This window comes from Nelumbo lutea, chromosome 1, assembly GCF_056320005.1.
Source record: "Nelumbo lutea isolate HS-2025 chromosome 1, American lotus-T2T, whole genome shotgun sequence".
Lineage (NCBI taxonomy): Eukaryota > Viridiplantae > Streptophyta > Magnoliopsida > Proteales > Nelumbonaceae > Nelumbo > Nelumbo lutea.
In genome coordinates, this window is record NC_142684.1 from 91789674 (window position 1) to 91807378 (window position 17705).

General features: G+C 36.8%; 1 protein-coding gene across 2 annotated transcripts; it reads right to left on the reverse strand.

Moving 5' to 3' along the window:
- Positions 1-1338: 1338 nt before the first annotated feature.
- Positions 1339-15411, reverse strand: LOC148876118 (transcriptional corepressor SEUSS-like). 2 transcript variants are annotated; one of them, XM_088966150.1, is made up of 10 exons: positions 14990-15411; positions 12957-14476; positions 12745-12864; positions 12344-12392; positions 11965-12179; positions 11796-11864; positions 9978-10075; positions 5690-5783; positions 3676-3745; positions 1339-2826 (listed from the first exon to the last, which is right to left on the reverse strand). In XM_088966150.1, the coding sequence occupies exons 2-10, from the start codon at positions 13986-13988 to the stop codon at positions 1841-1843; spliced, it is 2733 nt and encodes a 910-aa protein (XP_088822276.1). In that variant the 5' UTR covers positions 13989-14476; positions 14990-15411; the 3' UTR covers positions 1339-1840. The 2 variants fall into 2 exon arrangements, with proteins under 2 accessions (XP_088822276.1, XP_088822277.1); XM_088966151.1 differs by having other exon boundaries at positions 14957-15250.
- Positions 15412-17705: the final 2294 nt, after the last annotated feature.

Below are 17705 nucleotides of genomic sequence, written 5' to 3' on the forward strand. Positions count from 1 at the left end.
GCTGGTTAGAACTGTCGCTTTGCCACCAGCCCACATTTCCAAGTTCACTTTACCCCTCAACTGTTTCAATGCATAAAAGCGATAAAGCATGGACAATAACCATACAAGTTACAACTTACAACCCGGCTCACCATTTCGCCATTTCTTATTAATAACAGCGTTATTCATCTATCCTTCATCCATCCATCTATTTTATCTATCTATATATATATATATTCAAATTTTCTGTATTTTTCTATATATTTATCTATTATTTTTATTTTAATATATATTTATAATGTCACAATTTAATGACAGACTCCTGAACCACCAATTGACCAACATACACCAACTGGTGTCAGGCATATTGTATTATAACTTTTATATGTTCATACACCTAAAGGTGTTGGGAGAAACTTCATTTTAATAATAAAAATATATAAAACAAGTCCACCCACAAATTTTGAAAATAAAATAAAAAAGCGCAAAATTCAAAATATTGACTCCTTCCAACCAAGGTTCAAAATTTCAATAAGTATCAAACCATATTGGCCAACACATATCGCATCAGGGGCTTCCTGATACGCACGCCCCTAGAGAGGGTATTTTGGGTCAGACCATGGTTCAGAGGGTAAAACCAACCCTTCTGAACCAGATTGAACAAAAAAAACCTAAAAGAAAGGAACAAAAAACCTTGATACAAGCCGATACACCCTATATCAATATTTTGAACCTTACTCCCAAAAGCCATCACAACATGGTTCTAACACCATCTCACCATAAGACTGGAACTCACCATGCATGAAATGCATGGTTTTCAAAACCAGACCAGAAAATCTAAACCAGTCAAGTGACCGGATCTATTTTCCCCAAAAGACCGGATTTCCCCCCGAAACCATTGATTTTGGTCAACAAACCACTGAACTGGGTGGTTAACCATTCAAACCATTCAAACAGTTTGAAACGTTTTTTTATTTTTTTAAATTTCTTATTTTTTTTGTTAGAACAGGTCAATCATTCAGTTCGAACAGTCATTCGACCTGGTAACCAGACCCCTGACCGGTTCGATCACCGGGTCAGTTTTAACAGTTTTTTCGTTGGGAGGAGATTTGGACTCCCCGGATTATTTTTAACATTGCTTAGGTTTTTTTTATTTTTGCTTCGTGGAGATACACATCCCCCTCCCTTAACCACTCGTAGCCTTTTTCAGGCAGAAAAAAATATGCTTGCAGTGGGTATTAAACTGGAAGGATTTGAATCTCCCGACAGTCGATACTTGTGTCAATTGTCCAATACACGGTGGACTGGAAATGAACAGCATAAGAACAAATATAACACACACGCAGAGAGAGAGAGAGGGAGATGAAACCACTCCAAGGACAGGACATGCTAGTTACAAATGGCCCCCAAAAGGGCTAAGTAGAAATACACATCCGAAACCGAAAGAATATCGCCTTGATAATTTTCCCATTTTGAGGGTGTTAGTGGGGATAAGAAGCTATATATTGGAACCATACAATAAAACAGACTTGACAAAAGGGGCCCTCTTACATACCAGGAAGACGAGTCGGAAGAAAACTGAGGTGAAAGGGGGAGGATATACGTGTATCGTTTGAATGGCAAAGGCTAAGCTATATGTTCTGTTCCCCTTTTCCTGAAATTAGTACAAACTCTGGAGGGAAAGCTCTGAGACTATGGCGTGATGGTCTTCAGTACTCGTAAAACATTGTGGCAGGCAGGCTCCACCCCCCCAGATTTCTTGCACTGCTCCAGAAGCATTTATCATGAATTTAAACACAGTAGCAGCTCCAGCAGCACTAGTTATCAACACAAACACACCAATAAGATCAACAGGCCTTTCCTAAGGAGATGGTTTCCAGTCGAATTGGAGATTATTGAAGCTGTTTACTGCTCCAAGCCCACTTAACAGCCGGTTCCCCAAATCCTGTTGCTGATGGTTCATGCTTGGGTCCTGAGGCATTGGTGGCATGCCTATCCTTCCATTCAATGCCATGGAATTATTGTTCATGGCAGCTCTCATTCCACCACCCATGGTGTTTTGACCATTTCCAACACCCATGCTACCAAAGCCTATGCTACCCATGCTTGAGCTGTTAGCAATTCCATTTCCTACTAAGCAATTCCCACCACTGAGAGCTACATTGTTGCTTGTCTGTGTGATACCATTAATGTTTTTCATGTCATTCCCCAAAGAACCAACACCAACCATGCTACCACCTCCATTTAGTTGGGAAGTCATCATCATTTCTTGTATGATCTGCTGGACAGAGCTTTGGGTATCATTTGGGTCGGGCTCATTGGACTGAGTCGGTTGTTGCATGGAAATAGTGGCTGGCGAGTTTGCAGAACTCATGTGGTTGGTGGTGGTTGTTGCTGGTAAGGCAGTATGAGAAGTTTGTGGCCCATTGTTAGAGGTTGAGGGTGTTGACGATGGAAATGGGGAAGACGGGTTGGGCTGAGCCACTGGTAGTGAACTTGAGGAGCCAGCAGATGGGATTTGAACTGGATTCCCACCGTATGAACTGTTGGCATTGTTCATTGGATTTTCCTGCCTAGAATTCATGGGGTTCTGGTGGAGAAGTCCAGCAATGGTATTTGCAGTAGTGGTTGTCGATGCTGTGTTGAGGGAGTTATTTACACTGACACCACCATTGCTAGCAGCAAGCTGCATGGCAGCTTGAACGGAACTCTGGTCATTGATGGAGCTCTGAGCCATGGTTTGCTGCTGCTGCTGCTGTTGTTGTTGCTGCTGCTGCTCAGACTGTTGACCTTGATTCTGGAGTGCAGATGAAGGATTGGTCCTCCTAGGGAAGTTGATGAGGCTCTCTGGATAAAGAAGTAATTAATTATTCTCCCTAGTACTGTACATCAAAAGTACCTAAATGCTGCTAACAGATGTCAATTCCGTCACTGCAACAGAAAAAATAATCAAGACAGGCATGAGAGGGACACCAAGGACCTTATGTTGCCCTTTTATGTTTGACAGTTCAGTCAAACAATAAAAAGCCCATTATTCTGTGTATTGTTGGCAATATTCTAAACTGATAAGAAAAAACATGGATTTTAGGTGTCTCTGCATGTGAGCAGCCACTAGGGATCTAGAAACATAACTACCAGAGTATGGATGCATATACTTCTCTTAGCATCAACAGACAACAGTTTTGAGTGAAGTAATGTCTTCTAGGTAGTGAAAAGACAGCCTTAATGTCGACTCTAGCATCGATACAAGCAAGTAATAACTGGAGGCTAGAGCGTAGAAGTTCCCTCTCTATCATGCTCAATAAGCATTGCAAACATCAGATCTATTGCATATAAGACCATATATTTCTCCAAAAAAGCAGTAAAATTCATATTTAGCAAACAAAACTTAAAAATGAAATCTACATTTTTTTCTTATGTTGTCATCACTGCAGCACTATTTTTTGACCTTCCAATTTGATGAATGGAATCACCTCAAGAAAATCATAGTACAGTAAAATTCATATTTAGCAAACAAAACTTAAAAATGAAATCTACATTTTTTTCTTATGTTGTCATCACTGCAGCACTATTTTTTGACCTTCCAATTTGATGAATGGAATCACCTCAAGAAAATCATAGTACAGTAGAACTTATTTCACTTTCAAAAAGATGAAAAGAAACAAGAAAAAGAGGGGAGAAAACTAGCGAACTTACCCATAGGTCCAGTCCCTGTTTCACGGCTATAATCAATCAAATCTTTCATGCTATTAACAACCTCGGAGATCTGCAATTTACACAAAAACAGTAAGTGGAATTTGAAAATTATTCATACTTTTAAAAGATGAAATTAGTTACAATTATTCTTAGATATCCTTTTTTTCCTTTCTTTCAGAATACAGGTGTATTTTAGAAAGGAAAAATAATATTGGGTAAATATAAATAGTAGACTTCATAGATATAATTTTTTATAAAGAAAAATAACCAAAAAGGTTGTATTTTAAGGGAAACTTCTCTACCAGATTCCATTTTTATTATCCAACAATAACAATTAAAAAATTGTTCTACCAGGATTCCATTTTTATTCAATTTTTCTACCAGATTCCATTCCTTTGGTGCTATATCTAAAAAATATCCTTGATGGTATTTTCTTGGATCCTCTTAAATCTGATAACCGAATTTGGACTCTCTCCCCTTTAGGATCCTTCTCATGTGCTTCATTTTTTAAGGCTCTAGCTTATCCCTTGCCTCCTTTACAACTTTTTTCTAGTGAAAGAGATTTGGGCAAAACCAATCCCACCAAAAGTAGGAACTTTTAATTGAGAGGTCCAACATGAGAAAATTAACACCTGACTTGCTACAGAAGTGGAGATCTCACTCCTGCTTATCAATCTTACTTTCACTTACTAATCTGCTGTCCATTTGCTACTGGTCTTTGGGATTGATTTCTTGCTCTGTTTAATGTTGCAGGCGAAATCCCCTTGTCTCAATTGCTTTCTTGCTTTCTTGCTTTCAGTTATTAATCTCTTGTCCACTAACTAACCTATGAGCTGTTCTCGGACTTTTTAATGGATGATTTCTATCGGAAATGGCAGGAAGTAGCCAATACATCATCATTAATATTCAAGATTAGCAAGTGTTTCACACCACCAGTCGAGGGGTACATAAAACTTAACTTTGATGGAAGTAATAGGGGGAACCCAAGCCCAAAGTGTAGGAGGCATTTTCATAAAAGAGATCGGGCATGTTGTGGAACTTTTTTCAAGCCCGATTGGCATTGGTAATTCCTTGAGGGCTGAAGTAATGGAAGTTGTGGAAGGGGTAGTTAGAGGAGTAAGATGTGCACAAGTTGATCGTAGAAGGTCATTCACAACTGGTGGTCAAGTGGCTACAAAATAAAGGAAATGATTTATGGATGTACAAAAACAAATTAAAGAAGATTAAAAGGATAACCAAGGTTATGGATGTTAGAACCCAATGGGTGCAAAGGACGACCAACAGGCTAACAACATGACTGATTCTTTTGCAAAATAAGGGGTTGGGAGAGATCAAATGTTTTGGGCTCAATTGTAAAGCATTTGGTATCAGATAAGTTGTTTTTATCTCCAATTGTACTTGTACTCTTTTTAACTCATTTCTAATTAATGGAAGTTATAGTTATTGATTAAAAGGATAACCAAGGTTATGGATGTTAGAACCCAACGGGTGTGCAAAGGACGACCAACAGGCTAACAACATGACTGATTCTTTTGCAAAATAAGGGGTTGGGAGAGATCAAATGCTCTGGGCTCAATTGTAAAGCATTTGGTATCAGAGATAAGTTGTTTTTATCTTCAATTGTACTTGTACTCTTTTTAATTCATTTCTAATTAATGGAAGTTATAGTTATTGATTAAAAGAGCCCTCAAAGGGTCTAGTGGAAACATATTTTAATTGAGGTCATTTTGACAAAAGGATAAATGAAATAGGCTGGAAATCTTGAATAATCCAGAAAGAATGAAACCTAATTTTAAAGAAACTTTTAAGTATACAGCCTCCAAGCAAGTTTTTCCAAAAAAATAAATCCCACAACGAAAGTTATTCCCCTCACAGTTTGCGGTGTTCCACAAACATTTTCATTAAGCAATTGAAGACATGGAACACTCACACCAGATTCAAGTCCTGTTTCCCAATAGATTGGTTCCACATGCCAAATTGGAAATCATGGATTTTCACAACAGTAGAGTAATACCTGAAGGCATCGTACATATCTCTTTGTATATCCTAAATCATTTACTAAAGGCACCTCCAAAGCTTTTGCCAATTGACGAGCTGATGCAACAAACCTGAAGCAGAATCAGAAATATTAACAATAGATGAAAGTCAGAATATCAATAGAAATGGAACTGAGAACAAAAATCATCAACCATTGAAAATGGCCAAATGAAATAATCATATACTTAAGAGATACAAAATAAATAATCCAAACAGAAACCAGGCAATAGGGACTATAAAACAAGAGTACAATAATGACAATACGGAAACTAATTAAAAACATATTTCTAATATAAGCGTAAGAAAAAGAAACAATTTAAATTTGAAAGGTTAGGCCATTATATTCTGCAAACTTCGTTTTTACAAGTTTCTGGAACTTGCAAACCAAGATCTTAAGCCTCAACTCTAGCAACAACAGAAGGAATTTGTATATAAAAGCTAAAATTAATTAACAGAAGAAATTTATGTATACGAGGTAAAGCCAATAAACATTCATTTGAAACAAAAAAAGAGGAGATGAAGTTCATTAAAATTTTAAAATAATGGAAATGAAATGAAACCTCAAAATCTCATCAAAGTTCAATACTTCGGTTCATGAAAACATTTTCAGAGACTGCTTAAGCCGAATGCTTTCTCATGGCCCTAACCATCATCTCAGTGAATAGACAACACAAATTTCTAGTGATTAATTCATTAGGAAAAAGTTATTCCATGGTTAGCAAACTCAAATAGAAAATGCAAATTGACATTTTAAAGAAAATGTCTCAAATTGCATATTTTTCAAAAATATGGAAAAAGGCAAACAAACCAGGGAAAAATAAATAAAGAAATTATTCAGATTTTCAAAGATGCAGAACAAAAAATTTGGGGATCTTTAATTTTATATATATATTTTTTATCAATAACATCTTTAATTTTATATATAACTAAAATTAAAAATATTTATATTTAACAAATGCATATCTTTAATGTTTATACTATACATATAAAACATCCTAATTTCTTACTTCAAACCTTTTAAATAAGAACGGATTAAATGTATGTATATATTTTTTGGTAATCAACAAAAAATGTATATGTAGACAATCTTTATGTTTATTTGACCAAACTTTTAGACATGTCCCTTTTACTCTTGATTCCCAGTTGTAAACACAAATTTTGCAAACATGTATTTACTACCTATGGGCTATCATTGAAATTATAAAAGTTATTAGCTAACCGATAATGCAACTACAAATTAGAAATGTCAACTAAATATGATCTTTTATAGGTAATAAAGTGATTTATTAAGAATGATTAATATGAGCCAACAAAATATGTTACTGAACTAACTAGGTGATGTAGAATGGGATAGGAATCCTATAAATTCCAAACCTGGTGGTGGGTTTGTGGGGTGAAGGAGGTCTTTGGTTGATTAAGGATGAAGAATACAGATGGAAAAGCAAGTAGATAGTTTGCTGTCCACCAAAAAATGGGCAATAGATTAGAGAGAGAGAGAGAGAGTTACTGTTATAGTAAACAGCAAAGAGATAGATCATTTAGAAGAAGCAGGTGAGAGAAAGGAAAAAAGGAGAATTTCTGGCAACAACCAGAATTCACTAAACCAAACTTTTTCACCAAACCAACTTTTTTAGTTCCAATTACAATGACCCCATCTATAGACTCAACTATGAATTCAAATGTCCCTTTATAGACTCCAATTTGGACTGGGAAACTGACCCAAATCAACTTCTAGTCTTCTATTGCTTTAAAGCTAAGACAAATCAACAAGTTGAATAAGGACTCTAACTCCCATAACAACTTTAATAATCCTTCCCTAATCCTACTAAACTACCCATGGAGACCGCAAAAACTACTAACACATAGTAAACCACAATTTTATCATAAATGGTAATTGCAAGAGTTAAAATAAACATTAAGTCCACAAATTTACCATAAATAGTAATTTCAAAACAACAATAAATTTCTAGAAAGCTCAATACCTTATTCGTAACACATCCAAAAAATCAAACAATATCAATATATCCTATCACCCAACCAATTCATGGCTTTTCATGGGATTCTTATTGAAGTTAAGTCATTCCTATGATTGGGTGGCTGAAGAAAGGAGAGGGGGTGATTTGGCAATACATGAATGATCTCAGGCAGTTCAAGATGTTGTCAAGAGCTATGAACATTTAAGTTAGACAGGTAAGGTCTGCTAATGGATTGGCTAATGGATTAGTTAAGCAAGGGGTGCATAGAAATCACTTGTATTGGGCTCAATTGTAATAGGATGGTGGGGTTCTTTTGATGTAAATGGTGTTCAGATTTAACAATTTTTTTTTGTAACCTTTCACTTAATTATTTAAAAAAAAAAAAATTGTCAGGTACTTCTTCCTCTTCAACTTTATCTTGTGTCACAACTTCATGGCCAAAGGGCTGCTGCCTATTGCAACTCCACTCATATTCGCAAATCGGCTTGTGTTTCACAGCAATCAATGTGAAAGAGAACTCTTTCCACTATGTTAAAACAGCAAGATAGATCACCTAGAAGAAGAAACGGTGAAAGAAAGGGGAAAAAAGAGAAAATATCTTGGCAACCAAAACTCACTAAACCAAACTTTTTGTAATTATAATGACTCTAATATAGACTCAACTTATGAACTCGGATGTCCCTTTATAGACTCCAATTTGGACTAGGAAACTAACCCAAATCAACTTCTAATTGCATTAAATCCAAGACAAACCCATAGGGAACTTGCACAAGGACCCTAACTCCTAAAACAACTCTAATAACACTTTCCTAAGCCTACTAAACTAACTTAATGTATAGGTGAGAAATTATTAAAAATAGCAAATCACAATTTTAATTTAAATAGTAATTATGAGAACTACTATAAATAGGTAAGCCCAAAAGTTACCATAAATAGTAATTTCGAAATAACAGTAAATTTCTGGAAAACTTGATACGCCCACATCTAGAAAACATATAATAAAACTCAAACAATATTTACCCACTGAGCTGCCCTAATAGTTAGTTATACACTTAATAATTGGCTCCTTGCTCCTCTCCTTCCCCATGAAGATTCTAGTGCTCCTTTCTTCCCATATTGTCCAAATAAGTGCAGCTCTTTTTGCATGTCTTCGCTCTCTTATATTAAATTTTGTTGTTCCTCTGATTTAAAAATGAAAACTTCTTGTTTTGATTGGACAAAAAAGCAGAATAGAAAAATCCAAGGCATTCTGAATTTTAAATAGGGTTATCTCTCATGTTGAAGTTCATCGGAATTTGCCACTAGTAACAAAAAATGAAGGATAAGATTGTGTAGAACTTCTACAGTTCTACAGCTTGTATTTTGAAGGCTTTCCCTCCTTTTCTTGGAGGCTATACTTGGCATTCTTAAGAGAGAAGAATGGACAAAGCAAGGATGCTTCTTTGACTTCATAACTAATTGTAATTTTTTGGATCAGTAACGAAGTCCTTATTAAACTTTATGAAAGAACAATTTACACATACATGTGCCAAGCACCCATCTAATGGGTCCCACCTTTGCTGTCCACTCTTTGTGACTTCTGATTGTGAATTGGATAAATGCAGTATAAAGCACTGGCCAATCTAGAGGTCTAGGCACAAAGGAAAATAAGAACTTGTTGCATGATTGCATATAGTTCTCTTTTCTTCAGGTAAGCTAAATAATTGGTTGATAAGTAAAAATTCAAGAAATAACACTGACAGATTACTAAACCATTAGTTTTTCTTTTCCAAGAATAGATAGCTCCTAAGAAAGCTTATTGAAGAAAGAGCTCCTGATAAAAAACTGTTGGACAATAATTAAGCACTAACATCAGGATAATAATTTCCCAATGGTTCCTGTTACTAATCTGGAGAGAGGAAGAGATGATATGATGCCTATGTTCTACTGCATACTGCAACCAAGTCAAAAAGATATAAATCAAGAACATTAGCAATAACAACACGTGGACTGCTAAGCAATATTTGTCAAGAGAATTGTTTTACCCACCAAAAGTAAATATCTGATGTGAAGAATAGACAAATATTCAAATGGCCTAGTTGTAAAAAATATGGAGAGACAAGAGAGATAAGCATGCTAAAGGGTTTTCCCTATCGGGGAGGGGGTTCAAATATTAAACCCAACTATGCATGCACAAATACACCACTGGCAGATGAATTTTTCACAAGAGAACAACAGCTGTAGAACTGAGTATCTTTAAAATATTAATACTTCACCAACATATGGAGATGATGAAGGACAAACACTTACATATTGCAGTTATTCTGCAGCTCCTGGGTAGATAAGTTGGATGATGCATTTTGAGTAGCAGACTGATATTTCTGAGCTGCTGCCCCAAGCTGACTAACCTGCAATGGAAAACAATAATCCATTGAGCATAGACTGCTCAACACCTCAACCTCCAACCACACACAGTATCCATCCCAGCCTCTCAGCACAACTCACATCAAACAGAACCATTAGAACAAGGGTGAACCTCACATGACAAAATCATTATTGAAAACATTATTTTTCTGTGAACCCTCTCCATTGCATTTTTATTTAAGGGTTTCTCAACTGAGAAAAAGAAGAATGAATATGTTTTACAAAGCAAGTCAATTAATGGTGCTGCAAAAACGAATATAGTTCTTAAAAGGGTAAAAAAGAATAGTGCACATTTTGAAATATTGCTAATTTGAAGAAAACAAAAACATGCACACACCTACAAATACATGCTTAAATACGTGTATTATGTGTGTGTAAAAAGAGAAAGAGTCTGAGTTCCACAAATGCAGAAGCATCCTTTTAGATGACACTGTCCTTTATCAGAGACGATCAAAGGTTCAACTGGTGTTCCTGGAACATGTACATCTCCAGAGGGAAACTCTGGCTTCTTTAACTCTCAGTAAAACTGTTCTTAAGAGCATGGCAGACTTTTTTTATTGAAAAACAGAACATGACAGACATTTTGGCAGATTGGTATGAATCAATGTTGATTTGGGTGCATCTTTTGCAACAGATTCATCAGGTACAAATCCATGTCTAGTGAGCACAAGGCAAGTAACTGAAGTACTGTAATTATGTGCAATATGGATGACAAGTAATTAGTAATTACAAGCACATAGTTTAAGGTAACCATATCAATGTGCAAACTGCTACCTAGAATTAAGATGCATGTTAGCAAATCATATGAATACACTATGATACATCAAGAATATTAAAATGTGTCAGCCACAAGAAGATATAACAATTGAAACTCCCAAATTTTGCTTTATATACATTTTCAAAGATAAACTCCCAAACAGATTTGAATGTAAGCCAATGAGCTATCATATATAATCCAAACAATATATATTAATCAAGAAAAAAAATTGAGTTTCATGGTAGATATCTCCATCCAACCTATGCTTATTTTATTTTGATCAATCCACCAATGATTTCACTTGTGAAAATCACCCAAAGCATGAAATAGAATTTGGACCACTGATTTCATTTAAGAAAATCACCCAAAGAATGAAGTAGAATTTGGATACTAGATGCTAATAGATATATAAGTTTGTAACAATAAAAATGAAATCCATGACTCTGGGACTATTTTGCACGGAACGAGGAGAAAAAACATGCTAGACTGCAAAAAAAAGGGAATAGAGAAGGTGAAGAGACTGATGTGCCATTCATGATAAGTGCCCATGATACATTATATTAAAAATGAAATCCATGATGGTGGGACATTTTTGCATGGAACAGGGAGAAAAAACATTTAGACTGAAACAAATCGACAAAGTGAAGAGACTTGTGACCAAGCCATGCATGATATAAATGCCCATGACACATTACAGTAAAAATCAAAAGGAACAAGTCCAAGCATTTTTGAAATAGAAAAAAGAAGATGATAATATAAGAAAAGTCAGCAAACATGAGGAGCCACTTCAACAAGCTCACATTATCATAATTGGATGTAAAATGTAAAAGAAAACATCAAAACTGTAACTTTCAAAACCAAAATTCCCTACATAACTTATGAAGATCACAACTTTACAAGTCCTCCAAGGGAAGCTTGAAGTTATCAAATTTGGAGTAATTTATTACCTGAGGTATGATCAACCTCCGAGGGATTAGCTCCTCATGACGCCGAGCACAAAATTCCCAGGAGCAAATCTAGATGGGAAAAAAAATTAAAAGAATGATGGTAAAGAATGCCTCTAAATAAAGAGTTCGCTGCATGCAATGCAATTTTACCAAGGCTCAAGTGTCTAACCTTTAAATCTTGAGAAAAAACAATCCGAAGTTGACCATCACGAACTACACGTAATTGCTCAAATACACTCTCCTGTATTGCTTTTCCATAGTCCAGGACAATTTGACCTTGTGCATTCTGATATTCACGAGGCATATCAACATAAAGAAGTTCTTCCAATGTGCCACTATCATACTTGATTTTGCACAGTCTAGGTAAAACTTCTACAGTCGTTTCTGATAGTAGACAAGAAAAATATGAGATAGGATTAAATTTTCCAAATGCAAGCACTGCAGCAAAAAATATTTGATGCTAGATTCCAAATCAGATATCCTCAAGACAACAAAATTTAGGTATTCTAAAGGTAAAATTTCTTCAACCAAGAAGAACAAATACATACCAAAACCCCGGCCAGGCTTGCGATTGCATATTTCACAGTGCCATACATCCTGTGAAATATCAAAAGTATTTGTTAATATTTTTATTGATAAAATATTTGTTAACACACAAGCAGAGATGAAACCCGTTAAAATTAGTTGTAGATACAACTATATCAAAAATAAACAACAATAACACCTGGGCAGGGGGAAATACAAGAAAAGGAAAGAAAAAAAAAATGTTTTGGTTACCAATCTAGAGAGATAAAGAGACCAAGATTTATCAAAAGATAACCTTATTCAACAAGAACTACATCAATTTGACCAGATTACCAGGGATTCTATCCCCTAAATAGAAGCACAATATCACCAAAAAGCAACTAAACTTGCCACTAGGTTTTTGGTTTTTTTGCTAGCAACATACCTGAGGAAAAACACCAGTTGTTTGCCGACCACTTCCATACAGAGAAACACACCACCTTTTCTTGGCATTGGGTGCAAAATACTCGGCCACAAATTTCCTCCAGAATTCAATGTTGTTATCCTGCATCATTAACAAGATAATTACAAACATGAATTTGCAATAGCATCACACCATGTGATAAAAGCTTCATTTCAGGAGTGAACAAATCTTACAGCAGGTCTATGTTGTTGATGATACATGTAGTGCGTCAGTCGACGAGCACATGTCCCAGGTTCATAGGTAGGTTTAGTTGCAGATCTTACAGGCAAATTCTGCTGTTGAAACTGCTGGTGTAACTGGGATCGTTGCTGCGGGAGTGATTTGAGGAGTTGTTGTTGTTGCTGCTGCTGCTGCTGTTGAAGCTGCAATAGCCGTTGTTGTTGCAAAAGATTAATCTGGGCAGCAGCAGCCTGAGAAGTCTGCCTGGACATCTGAAGGAACTGTTGCTGCTGCTGTTGCTGCTGAAGAAACAAGGACTGATCTGAATGTTGTGGCTCCATTTTGACCGGCCCCAGATTTCTCAAAGTCTGGATTTGTTGTGGTTCCAACTTCACTGGACCCAAGTTTCGCAACGACTGCAGCTGTTGCGGTTGACCATTCTGATCACTAGCCATCTGCGGCTCCAACTTGACAGGGCCAACATTGCCCAGCCCACCCCGAATTGATTGATATTGCTGCTGCTGTTGCTGGCTGTGAGGAACAGAGAATTGCTGTAGTGACTGCTGGCTGTGCTGGAAATTCTGAGGCTCAAGTTGTTGAGGCTGCTGTTGATCTGGTGTCAGCTGATTTCCAGAAGGGTTTGAGAATTGCAGTCCTTGGCCTTGACCAGACGAACCAGGATTTGTTGTGTTTGATGATGCAAATGTCACAGGTGACGTAAAACCCATGCCATTGCCTACGCCAGAAAGTGGATCAGACTCAGCCCCTGCATCAACACCCCCACGATGGAGACCCCCCGTAGCAGAAAGCCCAGAGTTTGAACCACCATTACCATAAGACTGATTGAGGAGGGAAGAAACATTAGGCATGTTACCAAGCAAGTTCATGTTGTTATACTGAGTGCGTGGTGAGACGAGAGAAGGAAATGTTGTCTGTGAAGGGACTGGACCCCCTTGAGCTCCCAGAATGCCAGAGTTTGAACGTAGCATCGAAGATGCGACAGACTGGGCACCACCAATGGAAGCCGGAGGTCCCGATGGCACCATCTTCGTGAAAGTGCAAGCACAAACTTCAACTTACACCACAGTCAGGAAATGTAGCTCAGAACGGCATGAATTACAGATTAGCCCCACAAGATACAAAGAGAACAGCAGTTAGGCAACAAAGACCACAATACCATAGGTCTCGCTCAACCCAGCAGGTTCGTTACCCTCACATCCAGTACTTCAGACCTCACGGTTCTCATTATCCACCAATAGAAGTGTAGAACCCTTGAGTCTAATCGAATAGTGTTCAGAAGTAGTGAACAGCGGATAAGAAAGAAGAAAACTAGAGCCGAGAAGCAAGCTTTGATTCTGAACATTCTAAAACTCCGGCAGTCCACAGAAGGAACAATCTCTGGCCAGCAATTGCAAGACTTCAAATGAATTATGAATCCCCCGATTGACAGAACCACGTAATATCATCATACAAAAGGCCGTCCCCTTCCCAAGGATGAGAAAACAAATCGATCTTCTTCAATCAAATGCAGAACCTAGATTATCAATAACACACTTCAGTCTAAACCCTCATCACAAGCATCAAAACACTAAGCCTCAAAAAATTACAGAAACATAAAACACTACTACCGATCTTCCAACACTAGTGCAATCAAACCCACAAACAAATACAAATCCAAAAACCTCGAGAACTCAGCTGAAACCAGTGAAAATAAAAACCACTTCCTGTCAAAAAACAAACCAACTTATTAAACAGGACTTCTCCCACAAAACCAGAACACGAAAATGCGATCTTTGCCCCAAACATCAAAAACCCACACTGAAACAGAGATCATTTACACTACACCCATAGACAGAAACACTAAAATCATCAACCCCCGGCGAAAACAAACCAAAACGCCCTCGATCAAGCCCTAAATCACAAAATCCAAACTACACCAAGTCTCCAGACAATTAAACAAGTGAAATCCACAGACTCCTACACTCTTAAACTGAAGCTCAACCCGAGAACAAACCTTAGCAAGAAGAGCTAGATTCGAAGGACTTACACCGGATTGGAATTCAGCAACCACAGGCTCTGAAACTCCGACTTTCGACCGAACAAACTGAAGCACAAACAATCAAAAAAATAAAGGAAATAAGAACAATTTTCCTTCTTCCCTTCTGTCTTCTTCTCTCTTCTTCACCTACTTTAACCATTAAAATAATCTTTCTTCTCTCCTAGGGTTTTTTTCTCCTCTGTTCTTTCCAAGTCGCCTTTCTCTGTATCTATTCTCTCCCAGACTTTCTTCTGTCTCTGAGTTGTTTTTTCATTTTTTTTTTCCCTTCGCTTCTGTTCTTCGTTCTGAGCGTTAGAGAGAGAAAGAAAGAGGAGAGAGAAAGAGAGCGTGTCCTAGCGGACGTCAAATGTGAATTCGATCGGATTGAATTTGCTTCATTCCCTCCTTCGCCATCTTTCTCCAAATAAGTCAAATCTTCTTCCGTTCATGAGTTGCATGTTATCCATGTCGGCTCCCTCATCATCATCCATCATGCTCCATCCAAAACCGCCTTTCTGGTTCCACACTCGCTTCTGCACTCGCCATTCCGTGTGTACACGTCCATAGTTGGGCGCTTTGCTTCGTAGCCTTGGCACTACACATTCTCTTGATGACTATGCTTTTGCCACGTGGCAAGGGCGATAATAGTGATTGCGAAGCCGCCCGCGCGTGAGGTCCTTCGTTCCCACCAATAAAAAACATGAAAAAAAGAAAACCCGTGACAGGATTTCGCAGGTGAGGCTGCATTATTGCTAAAGTGCCCACGTTCTCAGATTGGAATTACGATGACTGCCATTTATTTCTAGAAATGGAACGAAATCTATTTTGCTGGATCATTGGATGCAAGTTGCAAGCTGCTGGCTCGACTCGGTTGTTACAAGAGTCAAAAGGACAAAGGGGTCGGACCGGGTCAAACCGATTCAATAGGAAGGTTTTGGTAGGAGTGTAATTCGGGTTGGCCCGAGTTGATATTTTACACCGATTCGGGCAAGGTCCATTTAATTTTTTGACAAAAGCCCAATGCAAGCCCTCCCAATTTGCACTCCCTGGGTTTTATGCATACCTTGACCAAGTTTGGCTTAAACTCATTTGGTCAGCAAAGAACAAGGCCGAGTCATCCAAACAAATATGATTTTGAGCAAGTCTCATTCGGGTTCCATTAGATGAACCTTTTTTTTTTTGTAAAGATTAGATGGACCAGTTTGTTACCCGGAAAAAAGAAAAGATGGACCAGTTTAGCAAAACAAGTTACCCATAAAAAATGAAAAAGAAAGAAAAAAAAAAAAAAAAGAAGTATACCCATATGAATTAGTCAAGGATCTATTTACGAGGATTGAGCTGAAGATTCAGTTAAATTGGTTCATTTGCTTTAAAGCATTCTGAATAAACTATGCAAAGAAGTTGTGGAACCCTTTAACATGATAGACTAATAGCTGATTTGGGCTCTTTAGATGTTTCAGCCCCACAGCTTATTGGCTGTCCAACAAATTGGCAGTAACCACTAAGTTGGTTAAGGTTGCATCCACCAAAACACAACCTTCATCTTACTAAATTGTTGTAATTTGTTAGATTTAAGATTGGCAAATTAAGGTTTACTGATTTTATCACTATTACATGTACAAAGTTATGGGGCTTTTGGGGAGCCATATGACACACACACATGCCATCACGATTGCATGCATACATACATACAACAGGTTGGAAAATTTATATAATATTCATGGTTTAAAAAATGATGACATGTCAGATTCAGTTTGAACAAGGCCCCAACTCTAATGCCATGTATACTAAATCATAACCCTAGCCCAAATTTCAACCTAATCTGACCCGACCCAACTTTTTTGGGGGGAGGGGGGGGATTGGTTTTGGATTAATCTGGCTTCTTAAAAACTAACATCATCTTGTTTGGCTTTAAAAGTAATACTATAGCTCTATAAGGTTGTGTTTGATTTTTCTAGGTTTGTATAGGTTTTCTACCTTTTTTCTGCAAACCAAATACGGCCTAAATGTAAACATGTGACAAGTATATGGTAAATTTAAAACCAAATATTTAATAGGTCCACATAAGGTGTTTTTTAGGCCAAACATTCAATACAGTGTGATAAACATCATCCTGTTATTTACTTGTTTTAGCCAATTCATGGAGCATCACCAAGGGAGCATACGGATAAAATTAATAATACATGCATACATATATGGTGCATGTTTACCCATGATATATGAATAAATTTCGAGTTCACATGTTTCACTAGAAATATGAAAAATTACTTCCACCAAAATAGGATAAATATCCCAGAAGTTTTAACAAAAATAGTTTTCTAGTTTTCCCACTTCTTTTGTCCTAATTTAGCAGGGAACGTGTGATGCATAGGATTTGTCAAGGGAAAGTGAAATGATAGAAACAGATAACTTTTATAATGAAGAAATGCAGTGTTTTTAAAATAATTAATCTTTATTTTAGTGATTTGTTAAAAAAATAATTTAATAAGTTGGATTAATTATATTAATAGTTTTTAATAAAAATAATAAATTACTACTAATTACTTAATAGAATAATTTTTTCATATTATATGTTAATGTTCTATTTTATTTATTTTACTTTATTAATGATTAAATGTGTTGCAAATACTTACGTATTAGTAAATATATAAAATTATGTTGTAGTCATAATTAAATTAATCTAAGTCCGAGCATGAGGTTTAAGACTTTAGGTTGGGCTTTGTTT

Bases quoted from the DNA above. Each gene is read 5' to 3' on its own strand.
- LOC148876118 (XM_088966150.1), bottom strand. From the start codon at position 13,988: ATGGTGCCATCGGGACCTCCGGCTTCCATTGGTGGTGCCCAGTCTGTC. The intron at 12,393-12,744 runs GTATGTTGCTAG...GATATTTCACAG, and splicing joins CAACTGGTGTTTTTCCTCAG to GATGTATGGCACTGTGAAAT. The intron at 12,180-12,343 runs GTATGTATTTGT...GTCTACTATCAG, and splicing joins CAAGCCTGGCCGGGGTTTTG to AAACGACTGTAGAAGTTTTA.